The 20572-nt window shown below is 39.9% G+C and overlaps 1 protein-coding gene and 1 long non-coding RNA gene across 2 annotated transcripts in view; one reads left to right on the forward strand and one right to left on the reverse strand.

Annotated features, from left to right (window-relative positions):
• Nucleotides 1–1787: 1787 nt before the first annotated feature.
• The window catches only part of LOC111268532 (uncharacterized), a 23099-nt gene continuing 4314 nt past the window's right edge, over nt 1788–20572 (forward strand). The window contains exon 1 of the mRNA XM_022847574.2: nt 1788–2476. Coding sequence (XP_022703309.1) covers nt 2060–2476 — 417 coding nt within the window. The 5' untranslated portion in view covers nt 1788–2059. The remainder of the gene's footprint in view (nt 2477–20572) is intronic.
• Nucleotides 8445–10008, reverse strand: LOC147752365 (uncharacterized). Its single transcript, XR_015314265.1, has 2 exons — nt 9906–10008; nt 8445–8976 (listed from the first exon to the last, which is right to left on the reverse strand). It is a non-coding gene; the product is annotated as an uncharacterized LOC147752365 (long non-coding RNA).

Below are 20572 nucleotides of genomic sequence, written 5' to 3' on the forward strand. Positions count from 1 at the left end.
TATTTAGCATCTGGGACATTATTATGAAAAATCACCCAGTAATTAGTTGAAGTACAAAGGCAATAGTTTACCCCTAACTAGTTTTGTTGCCCCTAATATCATACTAGTTCAAGTCGAAGTGAGGCATCGTCCATGCAATGTCGGGTTCGCAGGAATGGCTACTTCGACATTTACCTTGATAGTTTTCTTTTAGGCCTCGAGTGCACACCAGTCATTAGCAAGGCACTTAGTTATCAGTATAGTTCTAGTTAGGTAAAACGTTTATAGATCCTAGCATGTTGTATCCTTTGTCATTAGCTGTAATAGTTAATAGGAAAAGGCGCACGAAGTCACACTTAATTGGGCCTACTATTTTATTAAGGTTAGACAAAACACTATAGTTTTCATTGCAGTTTGTTATTTTTAAAAGATATAATAACATGAACCTGTAAAAAAAAAAGCCTGTTCTTTTCGAAGAAATCGGTGAACCGCACTCAGAAAGCTTCCAATTTATTTGTTCCACCATCCGCTTGTTTGGGCAACGCCTGAATACCGAAAGCTCTTGAATGAGTGAGACCAGACCGTTAGCGTGTCCTCGTAATAGCTTAAAAAGTATAGTATTTGCTTTCTAATCTTACGAACAAGTTATGGTCTAGTTTCGAATTCCGGCATAGATACATTTGAATTCCTGCTGGAAGCCAGCCATATGTCTGATCGAATGGCCAACGACAATGCCGGACATAAAACTCGAGACATAAAAAAAAGCCTTGTGGCTTTGAATGACTGATACTTTTTTTTATAGTGTTCAATTTCGTAAGGAGATAAACAAGCAATAAAATAGTTCTCAGCAGTAAGCAACCATGTACTTCCGTAACATAAATATTTGGATTCGAAAATAAATAAATACAGAGACTCTTATAGCTCAGTTAATTCTATTCTGAACGGCCAGGAAAAATGGCATTTGCGCCGTTCAATAGTATTCATAGTAAGAAAGTTAGTTTATATAGACTGATTTAAAAAGTACGTATATTCTAGAAATTATGGAGGACTCAAGTGAGCACTGGTTACCAGTTCTTTTTTGTCTGTTGACAGTCACTATTTTCACACAATTGTCCATGAGGCACAAGCGTGAAGGCAAAAGTGTGTAAAAGTTAACGTCCAAATCACGCTTGCCCTCATAAGGTCAATAACGGCAGTACCAACAGAATTCCAACCTGGTTCTTGAAAGTGGCACTTGTTTCAATGCAACTTCAATCCTAGGGGCATCTGAAACTAGGTTCTTATAAGAAAATGATCTTGTTTACAAGACAAATATAGAAGTCGATCACCAAAAACGAGAACGCTTAGATCTTCAGATACACACATTTCTAACGAAAAATCTTGAAGGGCATAAATGACGCCGGGAACACATTATTCCATCATCCGACTGAATACTGGGACGCCCAACAAGTACTTCTATACAATATATATTAGTTAGCGATAGTATGTTGTCACCTCCAGCGTCATTTGGTATTAACGAAATAAAGCAGCTGACGTTAACGAGCGCATTATGCAATATTCATGCAATACTATCAGATCGTGTATGACGGCGTCGACAACGTAGGTATTATATTGCGTACCTAACAATCCAGGACAGATGGCTCTAGTTGAAACCTCTTATATCACGTGCTTGTTGAACCGTGGCTGTGCAGGCGTTCTCTCTCCTTCCTGTAGACCCACTGGCCCTCGCCTCCAAGCGACCCTTTCCATGCGGCCACCTGTAGGCCGAAGGTTTTTCGGGGGAAACAGCCTCGGACTGAGCTGTTGCAATAGTTGCTCTTAACAACTCAGTCGATCCGGAGTCGTACGACAGGAAAGTCGGATCCGGTCAGTCATAATACGCTGCGAGAGTTGCCCCAGCATCGCACATTTGCTGGTGCAACTAGTATAGCTAAAATAGCCGTGTGACAACATAGTAGTGTGAAAAGCTGATTGCACCTTGTATCCTAACAGTTTACTTAGCAGCAATTTGCAGCCAAACGTATCAATAAATCCATACACTTACCGAAAAACAAAAGCGACAAGCCCTGCTCATACAATAATGGGACCGTTTATCTACGTCCTGGGTCATGCTCGAAGGCGTCGGCGACAGACAAGCGGCGCCTTGCCAACAATTCTCGCACTGTTGTGGTTCGCTCTTGTGGTGTCATATCTCGTGTACAGTGTGGCAGCGGTGTCGGACGCGTCAGCTAGGTATAACCTCCGCAGGCCGATAGCACGGCAACTTGGAACGGCGGTGATGATTCCGCTAAGCAAAAGGCACGCGAGACGGCGTGATGCGACGATGACAAAAGACAGCGCCCATGAATCGGTGGCCAGCGCCATTGAACTGGATAACGATAATGAAACCGCGGCTGGCGATGCAGGCGTTGACGAAGACGAGGAATATGTCGAACCCACGGACTACAGTAAAACTAATGATCCGGAGGATGTGAAACTTCCACCGAGAATTGGAATGGTATGTTAACGATAGGATAAATGGTGTTTCGCACGAAAACATTGGGGTGTGAACTCTTTGATGAATTGGTGGATAATTTCCATAATGGAGAACGGCCGTAAGAAGCAGTCACCTGTGCAACTTAGTAATAATTTCATTTTAGTGCTATCTGATATTAATGGAGAAGGACAGGTGGTGGACATAACATATATTTCTCGTTTGTTAGAGTCCTCACGTTCGACTTGCTCATTCGAAAATGCTCGATATCAGTTTCATATACAGGCGGACGTCAGACGGCCGACTGCTATTGGAGTCAGCATGCACATAAGGTCTATTCTAATCTGGAAGGAAATATTTACCCATATTTAACTACTGTGCCTTAATATTTAATCGAGTGCAGGTAGCTACTTCAACAGTTCTACTATGCAACTACCTAATTGGTGAAGTGAAAAGATTCTGTGAATGAAAAACAAATACTTCAAATAGAGATCTTTGCCATTTTTTTTTTCCATTCAATCTTTCTTCTTATCGATAAATTCAAATTTAGGACAAAAATCAATACACTAGGCGATGACTTGTTTATCATATAGCGGTATTATCATATTCAAATATGGAGCTGATTATCACAGCTTTCAAGAGCTCTTACTGTTTTTCACTCACCGGTTTTTTTTTGCGTAATGGTTGCCGTTTCAGCCGATGTGGACATATTCCTAATTAGTCCGAGGAACGTTGAATAATTGTTTGAAAAGTAGAATCGTCCTCAACGCCCACTGTAGTCTTGAGCAGCTTACTGCTGGGTAAAGTTAACCTCAAATGCCGGTGGGGTCCGAGACGCGCGGATCTGTCACGGCAGACTAATGCTATCATCACTATTGGAGCATTTAAAACGTATTTTTCTCCGTGAAACGATCCAGATACCCTAGCTAAGTTGCCTGAAGCCCATTGTTTGTACGTCTGTACGTGTTTCTACATGATAATTTCGGTCTGTAGCATAACAATATAGCTCATGTTGCCATAGCAACGCAACTTTTTATTTTTTTTTCCTCTTTTGTTTCTTTATACGTTTGACCAAGCGAAATGTTTGTTGATAGAATTAAGTTTCAACCTGACACACAAAAGTCAACCGGTTCCGTCAGTGTACTGATACTGCAAAAAGAAGGAAACAATATTGAAATTGAACGTCCAAAAGAGTTTTCTTTTACCTTTCGATGGAGAAAGTTCGATAGAGAAGTAATGTGCGACATGCTAAGCAGAAAATCTATCCGCAAGTTACCTATCTTTAACTCTACAAAGCTGTACACCTAGACATGTGAGGCGTCTATACAATCATTCTTAGAAGTTTTCATGATGTGTTCACCTTGGCAAACAAACAAACAAACAAACAAACAATTATGATCACAATAGCTATATCTAGTAGCCTTTAATGGAACCGTTAACAGAACGTGAGAAAAACACAGGCGGCATTAAATATAAACATTCAAATAATTTGCCACTAACTAATTACTGGCGACCTTTTTGTATACGAGCTATGAATAGGTAGTCACCGTGCGGAGGTGCATCAAAGCACACGCGCCTGTCAGCAGAGAAAACTACCGAGCTCATCGCCAATGAGAATATACTTTGCAGATTTTTCTACCAACGGACTCAGTTTGCTCAATCGCTGCGAAACACACGATATTTATAGACAATTCAATATAACTATACATGCTTGATAAACACTGTATACTGTTGTTTATTAGCACAGAGATAGAGAGAGATGATGATTGATCTAGTCTAATTGGCGCTAAATTGAAAAATGGTATTGCAAATTCCTACGCTTAAATGTTTGCATTGTGAATTTTCGCTTCGGTAGAACCCCTGCGTTTTTATCTACCTAATTAAAATAGAGCTAATTAATTATATTTTTTACCGTATCCGAGCACGGTTTGCTTAGCTTCGGTATTATGTCTGCCTGTGTACGACAATAAACGTTACCGTGTCAACTTCTGCGTCGTTTCCTAATTTTGAATAAAAGCTTTTTTGTCTGAGCGCCAAAACATTGTATGGCTTTCAAGCTATACACTTTAGCCAAAAAATATAGGTCATAATTCACCAACATTTCGAGAAAGGCCGATTCAGCAACAGGGGTTACGAAGGTGCGGGTTACGCATAAAATCAAAGACAAAGTTCACTAGGTCATGTGTATCTTAGCTTTGAAATGCACAAAACGTTATAGATCGGCATTTAGTTTGTTTGTACACTTAACTCATTCCGGAAAGTTGCTCACTTCCTGATTTAAGAACGTGACGTTTTGCCGAAATCCGTACGCTAGTGATTGGACGTGAAGGCTGGTATTAGCGCTCAAATGAGCTCAGCGTTTCAGCCAATATGCAGCTGCCCTCAGCCGTCGACCGATGGACTTATCCATATGCAATATTGAACCAACCGGCGTCAAACAGAAAACGAGTTTGTCAATGAAAACAGCTTACGGGAGCTATATATATATATATATATATGTATAAACGAACTGTTCCAACTCGCGGACATCACTGCAGCAAATACCCATTGACTCTATTGTACTACGTTCATGGGGTCACTGTAAATACCGAAAACATTGGTAGAAAAATAAACTAATCACAGCTTCAGTCGCTCTCCTAATATCAACCAACAGCATAGGCGTGTTCTAAAGAGAGGAACGACATGGGAATTTACTGTCGTCGTTGCTTTTCGATGCTCCAGATATCTAATATTAGTAAAACTTCAAATTCGTTCAAGCAGATTCGAAATATGCTGCCTAGCGCCAAAATCGCAAATGCTGCTAGGTATCGGGGCAACGACCGAAAGAGTTAAAAGGTCAAAGACAGGGAGACGGTCATTTCTTGGCGTTCCTGGCTTAACGTTACCTGTATAGAGGAAACATGTGAGAAGAGTATATGGCGAACGCTGACAGAGCGCAGTATACGTTGATCTGATCATACCTACCGCAGAGGTTTGGCGCAACCCTTTGTGTTTTGTTTTCTTTTGAAAAGGAACACTTGGCAGTGAATTGAACGTCAATTAAGCTTTGCGAAGAACCCTTGCAATTCAAAGATGGGTCTTTTGACTAACCGGGCAAGACAAAACAATAAATTTACACATTTAAACATTAAGGGTTCATATATATATCTTGAGATTACGGGATGTCTGGGGTGATAAACGGCACCACATACAAGATTTAGTCACTCTCACTCGTAAACAACCCAAGCTTATATAGCTGTTCATCTTTTCTCACTTGTATCACACGTGCAAGCCAAAAACTAGCCACCTATGGAGCTATGTGGCTTAAATGGAGGCTCTGAATCCAGGAGCTGTTCCATACGCCCGATGCACTTACTTTGTTAGTTACTGCAGCTGTTGATGTTGTTCCACGACAGTCTTTTTTGTGCAGCTTTCCACTGTTCTATTTCAATAAACGCACCGTTTTTTTTTTCGAGTTGTTCCAAACTGTTTCAATTCCAATTCCAATTATCTCGTGTAAGGCTGTAAAGTACTAATGCAAGCATTTCGCTCTCCTAAAGTCAAACCGGTCTGAGCTTGCAGTTTTTTTTTCTTGCAGTATTATGTACAGCGCTCGAAAGGCTACGCAGTGCTTATGTTAAGATGTTTCACATATGTACTGTCTGTTTCGATAACGCAAGCTCATAGGTAACAAATAACACGAACATTAACAGTGTTTTCAAAAGCATCGACATATATAAACACAAGTTCACGGTAGAGATTTATCTCATGAAAATGTTTTTTTTTTCTTAGTTTATTCTATAACTATTTAATTCCACGTAACTGCCATTCGACTCGATGATTCCTTGTTCAGCTGCCGGTCCAAAGAATAAACAAGCTCCTGCCAAAACTCGCTAACTAAATAAATATGTGCCAGTGACTCACCTTTTATTGATCAGAGCCTGGCTCAGTAAAACCCCCTCGAAAAAACTGAAGAGCAAATATTTAGCCGTTAGGAGCGCTTGCCCCAAAATAGACCTCATTCATCAGAAAGCTACTTCTATACGAAAAGTTTTTTTCTGATCGGATGCGCCGTTTAGACGAAAGGCATATAACTCTACGCATTGATCCGAACGTTTCAACTTTTCGAAGGGTGTGACCGTATGACGTCGCTTTGGCAAGGCCTCAAAAGGTCACTTGCGATATAAACTATGGCAGGACGTCTCATTTTAGCCAAGATCAGAATACTCGGGGTCGCGGACAAGCCAGCAGTTGTGTTTCAAATCAAGTTATGCATTGATAATAGAGTTTTTTTTTTCGTCCGGGACAGCCAGCTGCTCCGTGCTTAAAAAAAGGATGAGTAGCAAATGACAACATCGAAACGTTTTCGATTTAGCATTCCCAGAGAGCATCTTTGATTTCGAACTTTCGTAGTAGAAAATCGTCGTGAACTGACCTACGAGCTGATTGCTACGTAAGCGCTAAACAGGGGACCAGAATTATGCAAAAGGTATACCTTCATGACAAGCTTTAAGTCTATTTAGTCGCAACGTTTCAACGCTGGTTCGTGGAAAGCTATCTGCAATAGATTAGTAACTGAATACGTCATCGGCTGTGTGTAAACAACGAGGCCTACAGTCGACGAGTTAAGCCGAAGTCTTCGATTATGGCTGTTCGCTCGTTGCCTTCAGAACTTGACATAACCGTACTGATCTCATGTAGTCGATGAAACAAGCGGTTAGGTCTACTATTATATGGCGAAAGTTTCGATTGAATCGGTTTTAGCATGTGCGCCTTTTCTGTACATATTGTTCGTTCAAAAGTATAACATACATATATATCTGTATATTTTCGGGCCCTTATTTTGCTCGCGTCATTTGGTGGCTTTAAGGACCACGTACATAGAAAGCTTCTGTGTAAAATGGACGACCTTAACAAACCCACTGGTAAACCAACTCGAGTAGATTAGTTTTTTTAGACGAACCGTGCTCAGTAGAGCCAAAGAGCTCGCAAAAATCGCCTGTGACCAGTGCTTTCTTACAGCATATTTCGCTTTTGCAGAATACATGCTATTGAAAAATTCAAGCTAAACTTATGTATCTCATATCAGGTCAAGGTCTAACTTGTTTGGACCACTTCGATTTCATAAGCATTTTAAACCATGTTAAGGTTTAAAAAACAAATACTCCATGCAGACATAAAATCACCATCATAGCATAGCTACAAATCAATCAACTGGTCTACCTAACTACTCCATATTTATAAAACAACAGAAGCTTCTGAAATCTTAAAAGCCTATACAATTACGAGTAAACTAGACGCAGGGCTTTGATTTTACTTAACTTCATTAAACTTCGTGCTACAGAATACATCCGATGGCTAATAGGTATGACATGTAGATCCCATTGCAGAAAAAGCCGAAAATTAAAACTGATAGTGGACAGTTTGCTAATGAATTAGAAAAGTGAAGAAAACAACGGTTATCTATTTTTCTAATAATATAATAGAAATAACTGTACATTCAATTGGATGAAGTGATCATAAACAGAGTTCTTAGGTAGCTGGAAGACAAAGTGAAAATAACCCTTATTTGGTCCTGTATAAAGTCGACTAACAATGAAAGCTTCCATAAGAACAAGTAGACGGAGTCTTATGAATACTTACGAGGCTGAAAACCGGGTCCACTAGCTAAAAAGTCTGCAAGTTTATAGAAACTTGTTAATTTATTATTTTTTTAAAACTCTACCGATGAAATATCAAAAGGAGCAAATTCGGGTCTGACAATATAGACAAATGCCGCTATTTAAGATAGATTCAGCTACGATATTCATCGAATATTGACAATTTATTGACGTTCACTTAGGCCTTTTTGTTTTGAAAGTCACCAGTTTCGCCTACATTTGTTCTATAGGCTAAGATTTTCCTGAGATATTATTCGAGAGATCAAGCAGACTTAGAAAATATATAATTCGAAGTTAATCAAAAATTAACTTCCTGCACCTTTTGGTCGTGTGTGCAATAAGGCTTGTTTTCGAAAAAAAAAGCAACTCCAAACACACAAATCAGTTTACAGAGGCATAGGCCGACCTGATGAAATACAAGGGCCACTGTCCTGCCTTTCCTTCTAAGCTTCATCGCCTTTGTCATGGTCATGTTTACAGTTAATTCCAAATCTATAACTGTTGTGTGTAAGGCTTGCTTTGTTTCACTTAGAACCTCTTCGATCCGTACATTATCAAGCTGTCTGTATGCAAAATTACCTCTGCTGATTTTCTCAGCCCTCTTATTTGATCAGCAAGACGGATGGAAAACAGGCGCGGGTTTAGGCTGTCCCTTCGAGTTAGGCTAGTCGTCTGTGTGAAGGGCCACTCCGCCGTTTGTTTCCCAATAGATAACAAATCAATCGCATTTAGGTTCGATTCGACCTGCGTATGGTTTAGCGTTGACGGGATACGACAGTACCATCATGGCTCTTTATCGCAGTAATTATAATAATAGACTCTAAAACGCGCCCGGTCTCTCCATAGTGCTCGTAATGAACCCAATTTTCCTCGATGCTCAACGTTCTTGTCCAGATGCGTTAAAAATTGAAGAACATTAATGAGCTTCGCGTTACCGTTTGCATCGAGCTTACTGCTTAACTGTCGGTTGCAGACTTAGATCGAAATGTTTTCTCAAAGTGTCTCTTTTATCGACAGAAGCGCCCCCCGTTCATCAATACGAAGAGCACTATGAAGTTTACTTCACATGTCTTAATAATTGATTAAAGTCACGTTTGTTAGAAGACGGTGGCATCCCACGCGATACAACCAAGCAAAGCTTAAAAAGCTATTCAAATGGAAGCATATGCGAGGCGCCTTCGAAGACTTTAAACAGGTGACTTCGCACACAGGCTTTGGCTAGTATTGACAGCAATTTATAGAAATTTAGTCTTTACAATATCTTCTATGTGCTTCTATGAAAGCTTCTATGTGCGTTGTCATAATGGTAATAATAAGAATAATAATAATAAACCTGGATCTTTTATTATATTAGAATAATACCGTTCTTACAGTACAAAAATAAATCTTTGCTTCTTGAGAATGAATATTTACTTCGCCATAATTAGGCAGGAACTTAGATATGGCAGATCATTTTTTATGCAGACCATCTGTTGATTTAATTTTTTTTTTGAAATCATGTAGGTTACAGTTGTATTGTCTAAGTGTGTATCAAAAATGACTCCACAAGGTCCACTGTAGGATGAATCAGCACCAAATGGTGGAAACGCGTTTCAAATAAACACAGCAAGGTGTTTTCTGATACGTTTCTTTAGCCCTTTCTGAGATGATAAACCTAGAGGTTTTTAAAATTTTATAATTTTTGAGTTACTTGGGCTAGAATGATAGTTTTTCAATGCAGCCTCTGGACAGCCCTGTAGCCACCATTTGCGTCGCCAAATGTAAATTTACTACCTATGATTTCTCAAAGTAAAGCGATACTGAGATATGCTTACCCAGCAGTTGTCTCTCCTAGAGTATGGAAAGCCCCGGGAAAGCAATCACACGGACTTGAATCGAAAGAATAAGCTGATTGGAGCCGACGTTGGATACTTCTTTGTTTAATGCAGATAGAAATTGAGGGATCAAGAAGCAGCCGGACCACGTGGTTTCGAGTGCTGCGCTAACGATCCGTGAGTCTTTTGAGGAGTTGAAAATAGCGGGCTGCATTCAGCATTTCATTTTAGCCGAGCATCGCATGGTAATAGATGCCCCCTGATGTACATTGCAAGTACCACCATCACCTCAAATCCAAGCCTAGCTAACATTACCTCCGAACTCAACTTTCTTCCAGGGGGACGCCATTCTCGGGCCTGGTCCCTCTCCGGTTGGCGGCAGAGGTTGAATCATGGCTTGTCTATTGTTACCGTATAGTCTAAGCAGGTCTTTTGTTGAGTAAATTGCACGTGGAAAACATGTCACAAGTTTCTGAATAGCGATACACGGGAGCCCATTTTTCCTTAGTTTCTGAGTTTTCAGAGCTTAAATTATAATTCCACAACACTTTAATCGTAAAATGCCAGTTTTTGGTTGTCACAGCCCTTAGATTCCATACTCTGTTCTCGTGAAAAGCCTCCTTAATTGTGACAGTACGTTCCTGTCCTTGAGATTCCGATATCTGGTCACCTCTTCACTGGTCTTCAACACCTCAACTTCAGTGTTCAAAACGTTTGAATATTAATTTTCGATGAATTTCCAGAACGCTGTGGTTGTCGAAAAATAAAAACTTCACAACTGCGTGTTGATCTTCGAGACTGAAAGATGTTTTTCTTTCTCAACCTATTTCTCCTAATGTAAACTCACTCACAAGTCTCCAGAAAATTGGAATATTTACCAGTCAAATGTCATCCGCTAGCGGTACATAGTTGAAACGTTATTCATCTTCGAAGTTCGCCGGGTTCGCTTGTAATAGCGTAATATTATACGCTATACGCCGCACTGCTGATCCTTTTCCTAGGCTGACTGTAGAACTCATTGCCAAGCAATTACGCCAAACATAAGGACAATTGCATATAAAAGTAGTTACAGCATAGCAAGCGTATCTGGTTCTGCTGCGTCGCAGATTTGAGAGATACGATAGCTGATCTTAGTACAGGGTTGGATGTCTCTCCCATCTTTCCATCATCCAGGCCCTACGCAGAGGAATTGTTTGTCGTCCTTTCTGTAGCTGGCCAGTGGAATTTGCCGCCCGAGATCAGCGGCTTTTAATGGATGTCGGGGTCTAACTGGTCATCGATACATGAGAACGTTTTAGCTCCAAGCACAAGTTGGAATCTGAAAATATCCGGCCCCCACTAGGATGGGAAAAAGTTAAGATCGACTTAAGAAAGATTCATCCGCCGCGAATAAGGAGGTCAATCATTCTTGGTACGCTGAACCTTATGCTGCTTTTAAGAAAAGGACCTCTGTGGAACGACATATACAACGCAGAGTAGCTGGGAACTTGTAGAAGTCAGAAGGGAAGCCTTGTTAGCTTGTTTACCCGATGAAGCGAGATCAGCCCCTCTTTTTAACTGAACTCCTGAAAACCTCGCCTTTCATCAATAAACTTGCGTTGATATAGCAAACAGGAGCCGCTATTACTTTTTACCGTGCTTTACCTAGAGACTCACTTTGAACTAAGCGACTTAGCCTACGAAGCCGACTCCGTAATTCGTAGATTCAGCTTATTAGTGCATTCTCATCTATTCATGAGATATTACGTTATAGTTTTGCGTCTTTCCCATCTTTGTCCTCATCGTCCTTGTGTACAGTGGCTGGCCTGCGATGGTTCCACTTGCACCGAGACGCTACGATGGTTTCATATAAGCATGCAAATAGTAGCGGTAGCTGATTCGCCATCACAGCCAGGCTCCATTGCAGCCGTATTGATCTTCATAAATTTTGAAGCTCAACAAGACTCATGCCTGATTCAATGAGGGCACGTCTGCTAGTGCAGTCGTCACATGCGCGTCTACTATATTTTATCCATAGCTGCTATATATAGTGCCCAGTTTCCGCTACCCCAGACTGGGCCCTGTATACGGCTACGTAACTCTCCATCATTTCGCTATCAGGGTATTACTAGGTAAGGATATTAGCAGTATGTATACTCCGCGAACTTATATATAGATGGATAAGCATATGAAACAACCCAAATAAAACGAGTGGCTCTTGTAGAAGTTGTCTTTTCTTTAACTCTATACGTGTTCAATTTGAGAAACATCTAGTGCATTCGTTATTAGATTAGAAGGGTTTTGCTTTATTCTAACGTAGTCTTAGTTGCGTCTGTATTGATCTGCTTTTACTGATCTATCAAGAAGGCAGGAGTAATTATTCTTTTTAATCTTCAGCGATACCGGCTGGCGCTCGCCATGTTTGTAGCAAAGGCCACTGTTGGCACTTTGCTAGTCCTGTTGTTTTATTTCCTCTTTTGTAAGTCTCTCTGTCTGAAATATCATTCTGGATAACATAATCCTTCTGCTTATGGGTATCTCTTCACTACAGAGCAAGGAACACACGTCCTCTGTCTATAGAAATTTAACTGGCTGCCAACGATTGACAATTTAAGACTGTCAACTACAACCGCTGACTGACTAATTGTATTGGAAAAATCAATATACTGGTATAACAAACTTTTTTTCCCATGAACCACTAGCGACTACGAATCATAGACATAAAGTTCTAATTGTTCACTTCAAAGACAAAGGTTGCACCTGATACTTGTATTTGTACCAGGAAACATGTGTTTTTTTTTTTTTTATCTATTACATTATCGTATGTACAATGACAAGTTTTTCAAGGCCGGTGCCTTAAAATCCTTTTATTATATATATTTGATATGTTATGAAAATTAATACGAGCATATCTTATCGAGCCTCAAAGCACTTGGTTATAACATCAGCTAGATTGAAATTTCGTTCGGTAATTTTTCTCAATAGAAAAATTAGTGCGTGAAAAAAATCATAGTGCAAGAATTTTTCAAGAAAAGTTACCTTCAGGAGATAATTTTATATATATTTATATACGTATATTAACATTATACGAGGCCTTAATGATTACGAGCACTTGATCGTGTACTAATGCCTGCTTGTACTTGGCCGACTTGATTTGTTATACTGTTTATGGTCCGTACATGCAAATGATCGCGCTGTAATAAAACGCTTGAGTTTTAGTCAGCAATCCAGCTTTTAATGGTGGTCCATCGTTGATGATATTACATCTCACGGAAAGTTGCAATACGTACGGAGTGGTCATTTGCAAAATACTAACTCATAAAGATGACACAGCATTGGAGCCAGCGCTGACCACAAACAGGTAGATCTCTGATGGATTTCAAAATACTGACATTTGTAGCCCTTGAGAGACGATTGCTATTGAGTGAAGTATAAACGCACAGCCTTCTGAAGTCGGAAATTTAAGCACGATCCGTAAATACTTCATATGCTACTGTGTATCTTCTTTAAATAATGTGGCAGAATATGTAAACAGGTTTAAATGAATACGTCCCAATCACTGTTTGTATGTATGAAAGCGAATTGACGAGCTAGCGTCGAAAGTTTTCCGCGTGAAGCAGCCTCCGATCTATATAGACTTCAAAGTAGATCAACTTCAAGGTAGATCTGAAACAAAAGGCTCCTGAGATTTCAGCAAATAGACCAGGCGGTACTAAAAAACCAAAGACAACCGCATTTTCCCTTTGAGCGCGGTTAAAACTTTTTATTTAGTACCAATGCCAACATTAAGGGACCTAATTATCGAGGGGCATGGGGATACACCCCAATGTGTAATAACACGTCATGACCTACGTCAAGGTTGAGCATTCTACTCGCTCTTTCGCCTCGGCACTTGAGTGGTTTCGGTTTACGTTTACCGTAAAATCTTGACAACAATGTAATCCTGAAAATACATAATTGTAAGAAACGTTAGAAAGAATAAATACCTTCGTTTATAAAAATAATGATTACAACTAACTAAGAAAGTGAAATTAAAAACTAAGGCGATCGATGTTAAAGAACAAAATACCGCTCTTAAGTGGTAAATCTTCCGAGTAGTTCGTTGAAGAGTAGAATTGTCCTATTCTACATAAGTTGGCCTTTATAGAATCGCATACTCAAGTTAGATAGCGTTCGTTCGAATTACTCAGTATGCTTTGTTAAGCCCAAGATTTTCGATTCTCTAACAACTTCTTAATATACAAGACCTACATCGAGGAGTTCGGAGTCAATACTCCTTATAAGTCTAATACAATTTGTCTTCATTTACTGTTCATTGTGCTCGCTTCAACTACCTGTTATATAAATGAAGTTTTACTAAGCAGTTTCCTGGAAAATAAAGCGTTCATCAAACGGCAAGTCATCTACTGGGGACCCTTAATTCGCATTCTTTTGATGCGGATTTCCTGCTGGGACATCGCGTGGCTATACGCGAACTTCCCTGAAAAGTAATTCTTCAAAGCGTAGAAACTTGCTGAATAATTTGCATTGAGAAAAAAATACGTGTTTAAGCTCTTGGACTAGGAAGCATTACTGTAAAATAAGCAAATGCTCGTTTGTATTTGGCACGTTGTCGTTATATCCTAATTGGGTCACAGCATTTGGGGGCGAATTTAGTGCCCCTCATTCACATCGCTAGATTTATGTATGATTAGTTGATTAGGACGATGTGATACTAAGTAGCATCTAGCACAGCATCCACAGCTGACTTACTAAATTACCACAAAGGCACGCTAATTCGAATTTTTTTTGAAATTATAACAACTTTAATGCAGCGTTAACGGCAACCGAGAAACCCGAAGTTTCGATCAGTTATTTTCAACCGCAAGCGCCATGACGTTACTGCTCTGATCCTTCATTAAGGTCAAGATCTGCAAAATGATTTACCAGCCCAAACTCTGCATGATTTATGTAGCAAACATGATTGGAGGCAGTAAACGAGAGGCAGGGGATATGTGAGTCCAATTGAAAATGTCAATATCAGCTTCGACACGCATCCTTGGATGATTTTGAATCGAGGCGCTAACTTGCTTCACGATTAGCATGCCTTGACCGTCTGAGGGTTGTGTTGAAGCTCGTTCACATCCTGTGTCTAAGGACTTGTTTTATTATAAATAAACAGCTACACTATTCCGTCATTGTTATTTGTGCAATGGATGGAGTGATGTGTATTCTAGCTATTAGGCCATCTTCTTGTCGGGTGTCTTTCTTCTTCTAAAGAGCACATTGCGTACAGAACGTGCTTCGTCAATAGTGGGTGTAGCCAGCGGCGGTTTAGAACGCTGATCCCAGCAAGCTTTCGACGAGCCAGATCGCTCACGCTAGCCATCATGGATATGCTCAGCGGCAAAATTGTTCAAAGAAATTCACGTGTCCACGTATTTAGCATCGAGTATTACCTGGTACTAAATAATCACCTATACGTTCATATCTAAATCATTTGAAGGACGATAGTATCGAAGTGCTTTTCGATCATTTCCTAATCCAGATGTGCCAGTTACTGGAAACAGTTACGTAGTATGAGAAACTGATGAAATCGGTCCGGGGCAACTCGTCACAGCAATGTTTTAATACAGCCTTTTCGCTTTTCACGCTGGGACTGGCTTTTCACTCAAAAAGAGCACTTCCTGCTGTAAGAAGTTGATTTTCTCTAATAAAATGCCTGATATCTGATGGAAGGTCTAATGAGGGTCTGATCAGGTTAAAAGCAGCGGTGGTATATGTGTTCATTACTTGCAGCTGTTTGTTGAAGTTGGCTCGAGCCAAATGGATTTTGAGCTTTCTGCTCAGCGAACCCAGCACTAGCTTTGCTTATCTATGCGCAATCGTGATCTTTGTCGCACACGCGTTTCACAAATGTCGACCCATTCCGATGAAATGTTCTAATCGATAGAGGTTTCACTATAATGCCTTCACGCTTTGATCATTAGCAAATAATGACTGCGATGGCTTTTATGGTTCAATCGTAAACGAACGAGCATTCGGAATGCTTCGTACAAGTTACACTGCCATCAGCTTCTCATTGTTTTATACAAACGATTGACTTATAAAAATTCTGGCTTGGTCAAATAATAACCCATGCTTAACTCATCGACTCAGAATGGTTCCAGGAGTAGGTAAAATTTGACAACGCTTAGTAGGAAGTAACTCCTCTTTATAATAAAGTGTTACCATTATTACTATATTGATTTTTATATATATCTATTTTAGTAAATACACGATATTTACCGGCAACGTGCAAATATCTACGTAATAAGAATCCGAGGTAGATCGAACAAAAAGTTCTAGTTAAAGTTGCTCTACACACATTTTGAGAATTTGTTATTTTTTCACTGTAAAATCTTATCTAAGCGAATTTTTTTTTTTAACTTCCATATAAACATGCAACGTATTCTAGAGTGTCCGCTATTCAGCCTGTATCCTTAACTGCACAATAGATACAAAGATGCTATAGAGGAAAGTCTGTGGGGTCTTCAGATGAGAAACGGCCGGCCTTTGTACACGCCAAGGTACACGTCCTTAATGACAAAACAGATTTTGCTTCAACAAGATTGTCAAGAATCTAGTTCTAACAGTCTTCGATTTTCGTCATATATTAAATTTGTCAATGCGAAATCATTGAAAAGATCCAGTTTATTGTTGTGGCAATTTCAGGCAATTGCCTGACGTGAACGCCAACACGGTTTGTAGAATGTTCTTTACATATGACGGTAAGTGTTATCCTTAAGGCTCGTGGCCTTTTTTTTAGAACAAAACGCTAGTTAAAGTGGACGTTTTATCAGTTAATGTTGAGCGCCAGGTTTTGCAAATACATTCATTTTTTTCCAGTTCTCTAGAGCCTGTATTAGATTAACCTATAAAAAAAAAAAGCACATTTTCATTAATTTTTAGAAGTTTGTTAACTTATGAGAATATATTAGGTTACTACAAATGACTTGAGCGGACTTTGAACTGGAAACTGGATAACTTCTAAACTATCGTCGAGTCGAACGATACTTTTCGAAACGATAACTTTTTACTAGGTATTAGAGGTATTTTTTTGTGTACCTTTTTAATGCCCTGACAATTTCTGAACAGCCACGTATGTATATCTACAGTATATCAGTAATGGCATATGAGTGCTTCTTCGTTGCCTTTTTTAGGGCATGGAAAGCCCCGTGATCACACGAATTTAGAAATCAACGTTAAACTGTCCTTTGTTTTATCCAAGATTTAATTGGGGCACGACGATGAAGTCTGTTATTGCCATCAAATAACCAGACATGCTTTCGATTGACATGCGAACGATTCATGAGCCTTCTAAGGGACTCAAGATAACGGGCTACATTTAATGTTCCGTTCTCGCCGAATATCTCACAGTAGCGTATGGGCCCGATAGCCACTGCTAGTACCCGTGTTACTTTGCGTCCAAGCTTACTTGATACTGCCACCAAACTCGATTTCCGTCTAGGGCGACGCCATTCTCTCGCTTGGCCCCTTTCTGGCTCTGTAGGGATGCAGCTATGCCTTGTCTATGCTAACCGTATGCTGCAGGCAAATTTTTTGCTAATGGAAGTTCCACAGATTGCATTTGGAGTATACCAGACCTGTTTTCAACTGACCTAAAGTCACTTTAAGAAAAACCCATGTTTTACTCAGTTCCACATTTTCGGTTCGGCCGACAGAGCCCTTAGGCTTAAAGCTCTGCTTTCGTGAAAAGCCTTTTGATTGCGGCAACACGTTTCGTACACATCTGGTTACCTCTGTCTTTACTAGTCTTCGACACGTCAGTCCTCGTTCTTGAAATGTGTGCACCTGTGGTGTTCTGCGCTTTAGCTTACAGCCTTTTTGCCTAATGTTTCAGCCAATTTTCGATGAATTTCCCCAGCGCTGTGGCCTTTGTGGACAAAAAAGTGAACCTAAACATTGATTTTTGAGATTTAAATATGTGTTTTTTTCTGAGTTCATTTCTCTCAACTGGTTTCTATATAATTTTCAGCCAAATATTGTTTGTTAACGAGGCGAGATTCAAGCGTTGCTTAATTTCAAAGTCCGCCGGCAACGGTTCAATATACACTGTTCATTAAAGTATTTGAATATTATTATTATTGAATATTATTATATATATTTGAATACGAGGAGGGTCGTACAGCTTATCACGCTAATCAGAATTTGAGGGTAGGAAGATTACGAACCAATAAATTCATCGGCCTCACTATATTCTTTCTAACATATCTTTTTTGTAAACCGACCGTTTTTTTTGTAGAGCGTAAAACGTGGTCTCTCCGAGTTTATTCAGCTCTACTCCCGTGAGCTCTATGAAAAAGTATATCCTTACCTACGTGTGGATATCACTAACAGAGATTTTTGGTCTCGATTTGGCACGTCATGTCCTTATTCCGTATAGTAGCTGTACCTGAAGTCGTACCGTTCGCTCGCAGCAAATTAATCTGAGGAAGCTCCTCTCTCCTTTCATTCAGCTGAAAACTGCCCTCAGCGAACGCCAAATATTGACCCCTCGAACACATCGGTGAACTTTTCTCTATGTGCCCAACGAATGTTGGTCGCCTCACGCGCATCTTGAAGGATGGAAGTAACGCTAAGTCACGCAGGTACAGCGCATGCCCTAAGGGATTACGGGATGTCTGGGTCAACCTCTTTTTTGCGCGCTTACCAACTTCGAACAGGACGTTCGATGGTATAGTACGTATTGCCTTAGAGATGGGGTGATGGAATCTCGAGTTCTATACGCATCGTACAACCCGTCAAAGCTTTCAATAAGTCAAGTCGCATTATAGGTCAGATAAGTACAATGTAATGGATTAGATAAGAAGAGCCTTCGATAAAAAAGTAAAGCTAAAGTTAAAGCGCAAAAATTGTTTGTCAACCGATATAAGCTTCACTGCATAGAAATGAGATATATGAATGTGCCAATAAATATAGTGTAGTTTTACGTGGCAGGAAGAGCGTGGCACGGCATCTGCTGAAGTAATTTAAGCAGTTCTTCACGAGCTTCGACGGACCCTCGTCAAAACATGCGTCCATGAACCTCGTCTGCGTTAGAGCGGTGAGAAGCCCCATGAACACTGTGCCAACTTCACGTAGGCGTAAGGTCGACTAACCTGATTTGGGAATAAGATGGACCAATGTGTGTTTAATACGCCCGCTTTCTAATCTAAGTGTGGCATTTCGTGAGAGACGGCAAGGAAAAAGGGGTATTCACGACACAGTTATATTAGTATGTTCGGAAACAGTGTTTCTGATCTTTGGAGTGACTATTTGATAACAAATACGATAATTGCATTAAGGAGTCCATATGGAAACTACAGACATCGTTTACATAGTTAGTATGGGGGAGGAAGCGAAGGGTTAAGGCCGAGAACTATTGCGGCTTGTTCTTTCTATACGTTTTACGAGATTGGCTTAGGTTTTGTCAGTTAGCTCGTTGGTAAATAAGTAATCGAACGCAGGTTATGTCCATTCCGTTGTAAAAAGACACTTTATAGTCAGCTTGGATGGCTTAGTGTTTACTATGGAAGTTGTCTCTTCCGACAAACCCTATATTGAGGTTTCGAAAACAACCCAACCACAGTTTATAATAATACTAACCGTATATTCGAATTCATCTCTGTTGTATTGCACATTTACCGCAGTGTGGAAGTTACTACGACAAAAGCATTATGTTAAATAACGTGCAATATACATGCAGTTAGAGGCGGCCATACATTTTATATAACAATCAGAAACATACAGTTTAGACGTTTTGTACAACAGCCAAAGCTCCGCAGCTGACGCCAGTCGTATTAGAGCCAGCAGACTTTTTTGACGCAGTAAATTAACAAATGAAGGCAATGTGCTAATTTGAACACGTTTTCATGAAACGTTATATGTAATAGAATTTGCTATTCATATGGTTTTATATTTTATTTTTGAATTAATGTTTCTATGGAAAGTACACAGAGTTAGGAAAATTCAACTACTACCCTCCCAATCCACAAATTGCAACGGTGAAAGGACTACGTATATTGAAGCGTTATGTAATTATTTTGTGGAAATGACGACTTTAATAGCATTACCAGAGAGATCTTGCATACGTTTACTTTTTTTTTAATTTTTATTTTTGCAAGAACTCGAACATAATCAAAACTGTAGTTTCCTAAATAAACCAAAAACTTATATTGTAGTTCAGCAAGCTAACATTCTGCACAGCGGAGGGTGCGGGATTCTAGACGAGCAGCGTGCAATGACTGCTTGCATGCAGTAACATTAATTTTCTATAGGTGAAATAGACAGTTTCGTTTCTTCCGAATACATCTATTGATGTTATGCCCTTCGTCCTACTGTGATATCAACTTCACACTAACTTTAGCAAGAAACATTCAAGTACGTCAAGAAATAGTTACATCCATCGAATGCGGTCATAGACCCAGTTCATTTGGTGCTGCCAGCCGGCTATTTGATAGAGTGTGTAAAGGATCTAAAACTCGGAACATCTAGTTAAGGCACATCAGGGTACAGTTAACGGTAACAACAGTATCTTTAACGGCGCGCGGCAAACAGCGTCACCACTTAACATTTGCGATATAACTCTGCCTCCAGGTTTGTCAATGCATAGCATCTACCAGGAGCGATAAATTCTATGGAGCTTCATAGTGGCAATATTTTTTATT

The sequence above is a fragment of the Varroa jacobsoni genome, unplaced genomic scaffold (assembly GCF_002532875.2).
Source record: "Varroa jacobsoni isolate VJ856 unplaced genomic scaffold, vjacob_1.0 scaffold_1297, whole genome shotgun sequence".
Classification (NCBI taxonomy): Eukaryota; Metazoa; Arthropoda; class Arachnida; order Mesostigmata; family Varroidae; genus Varroa; species Varroa jacobsoni.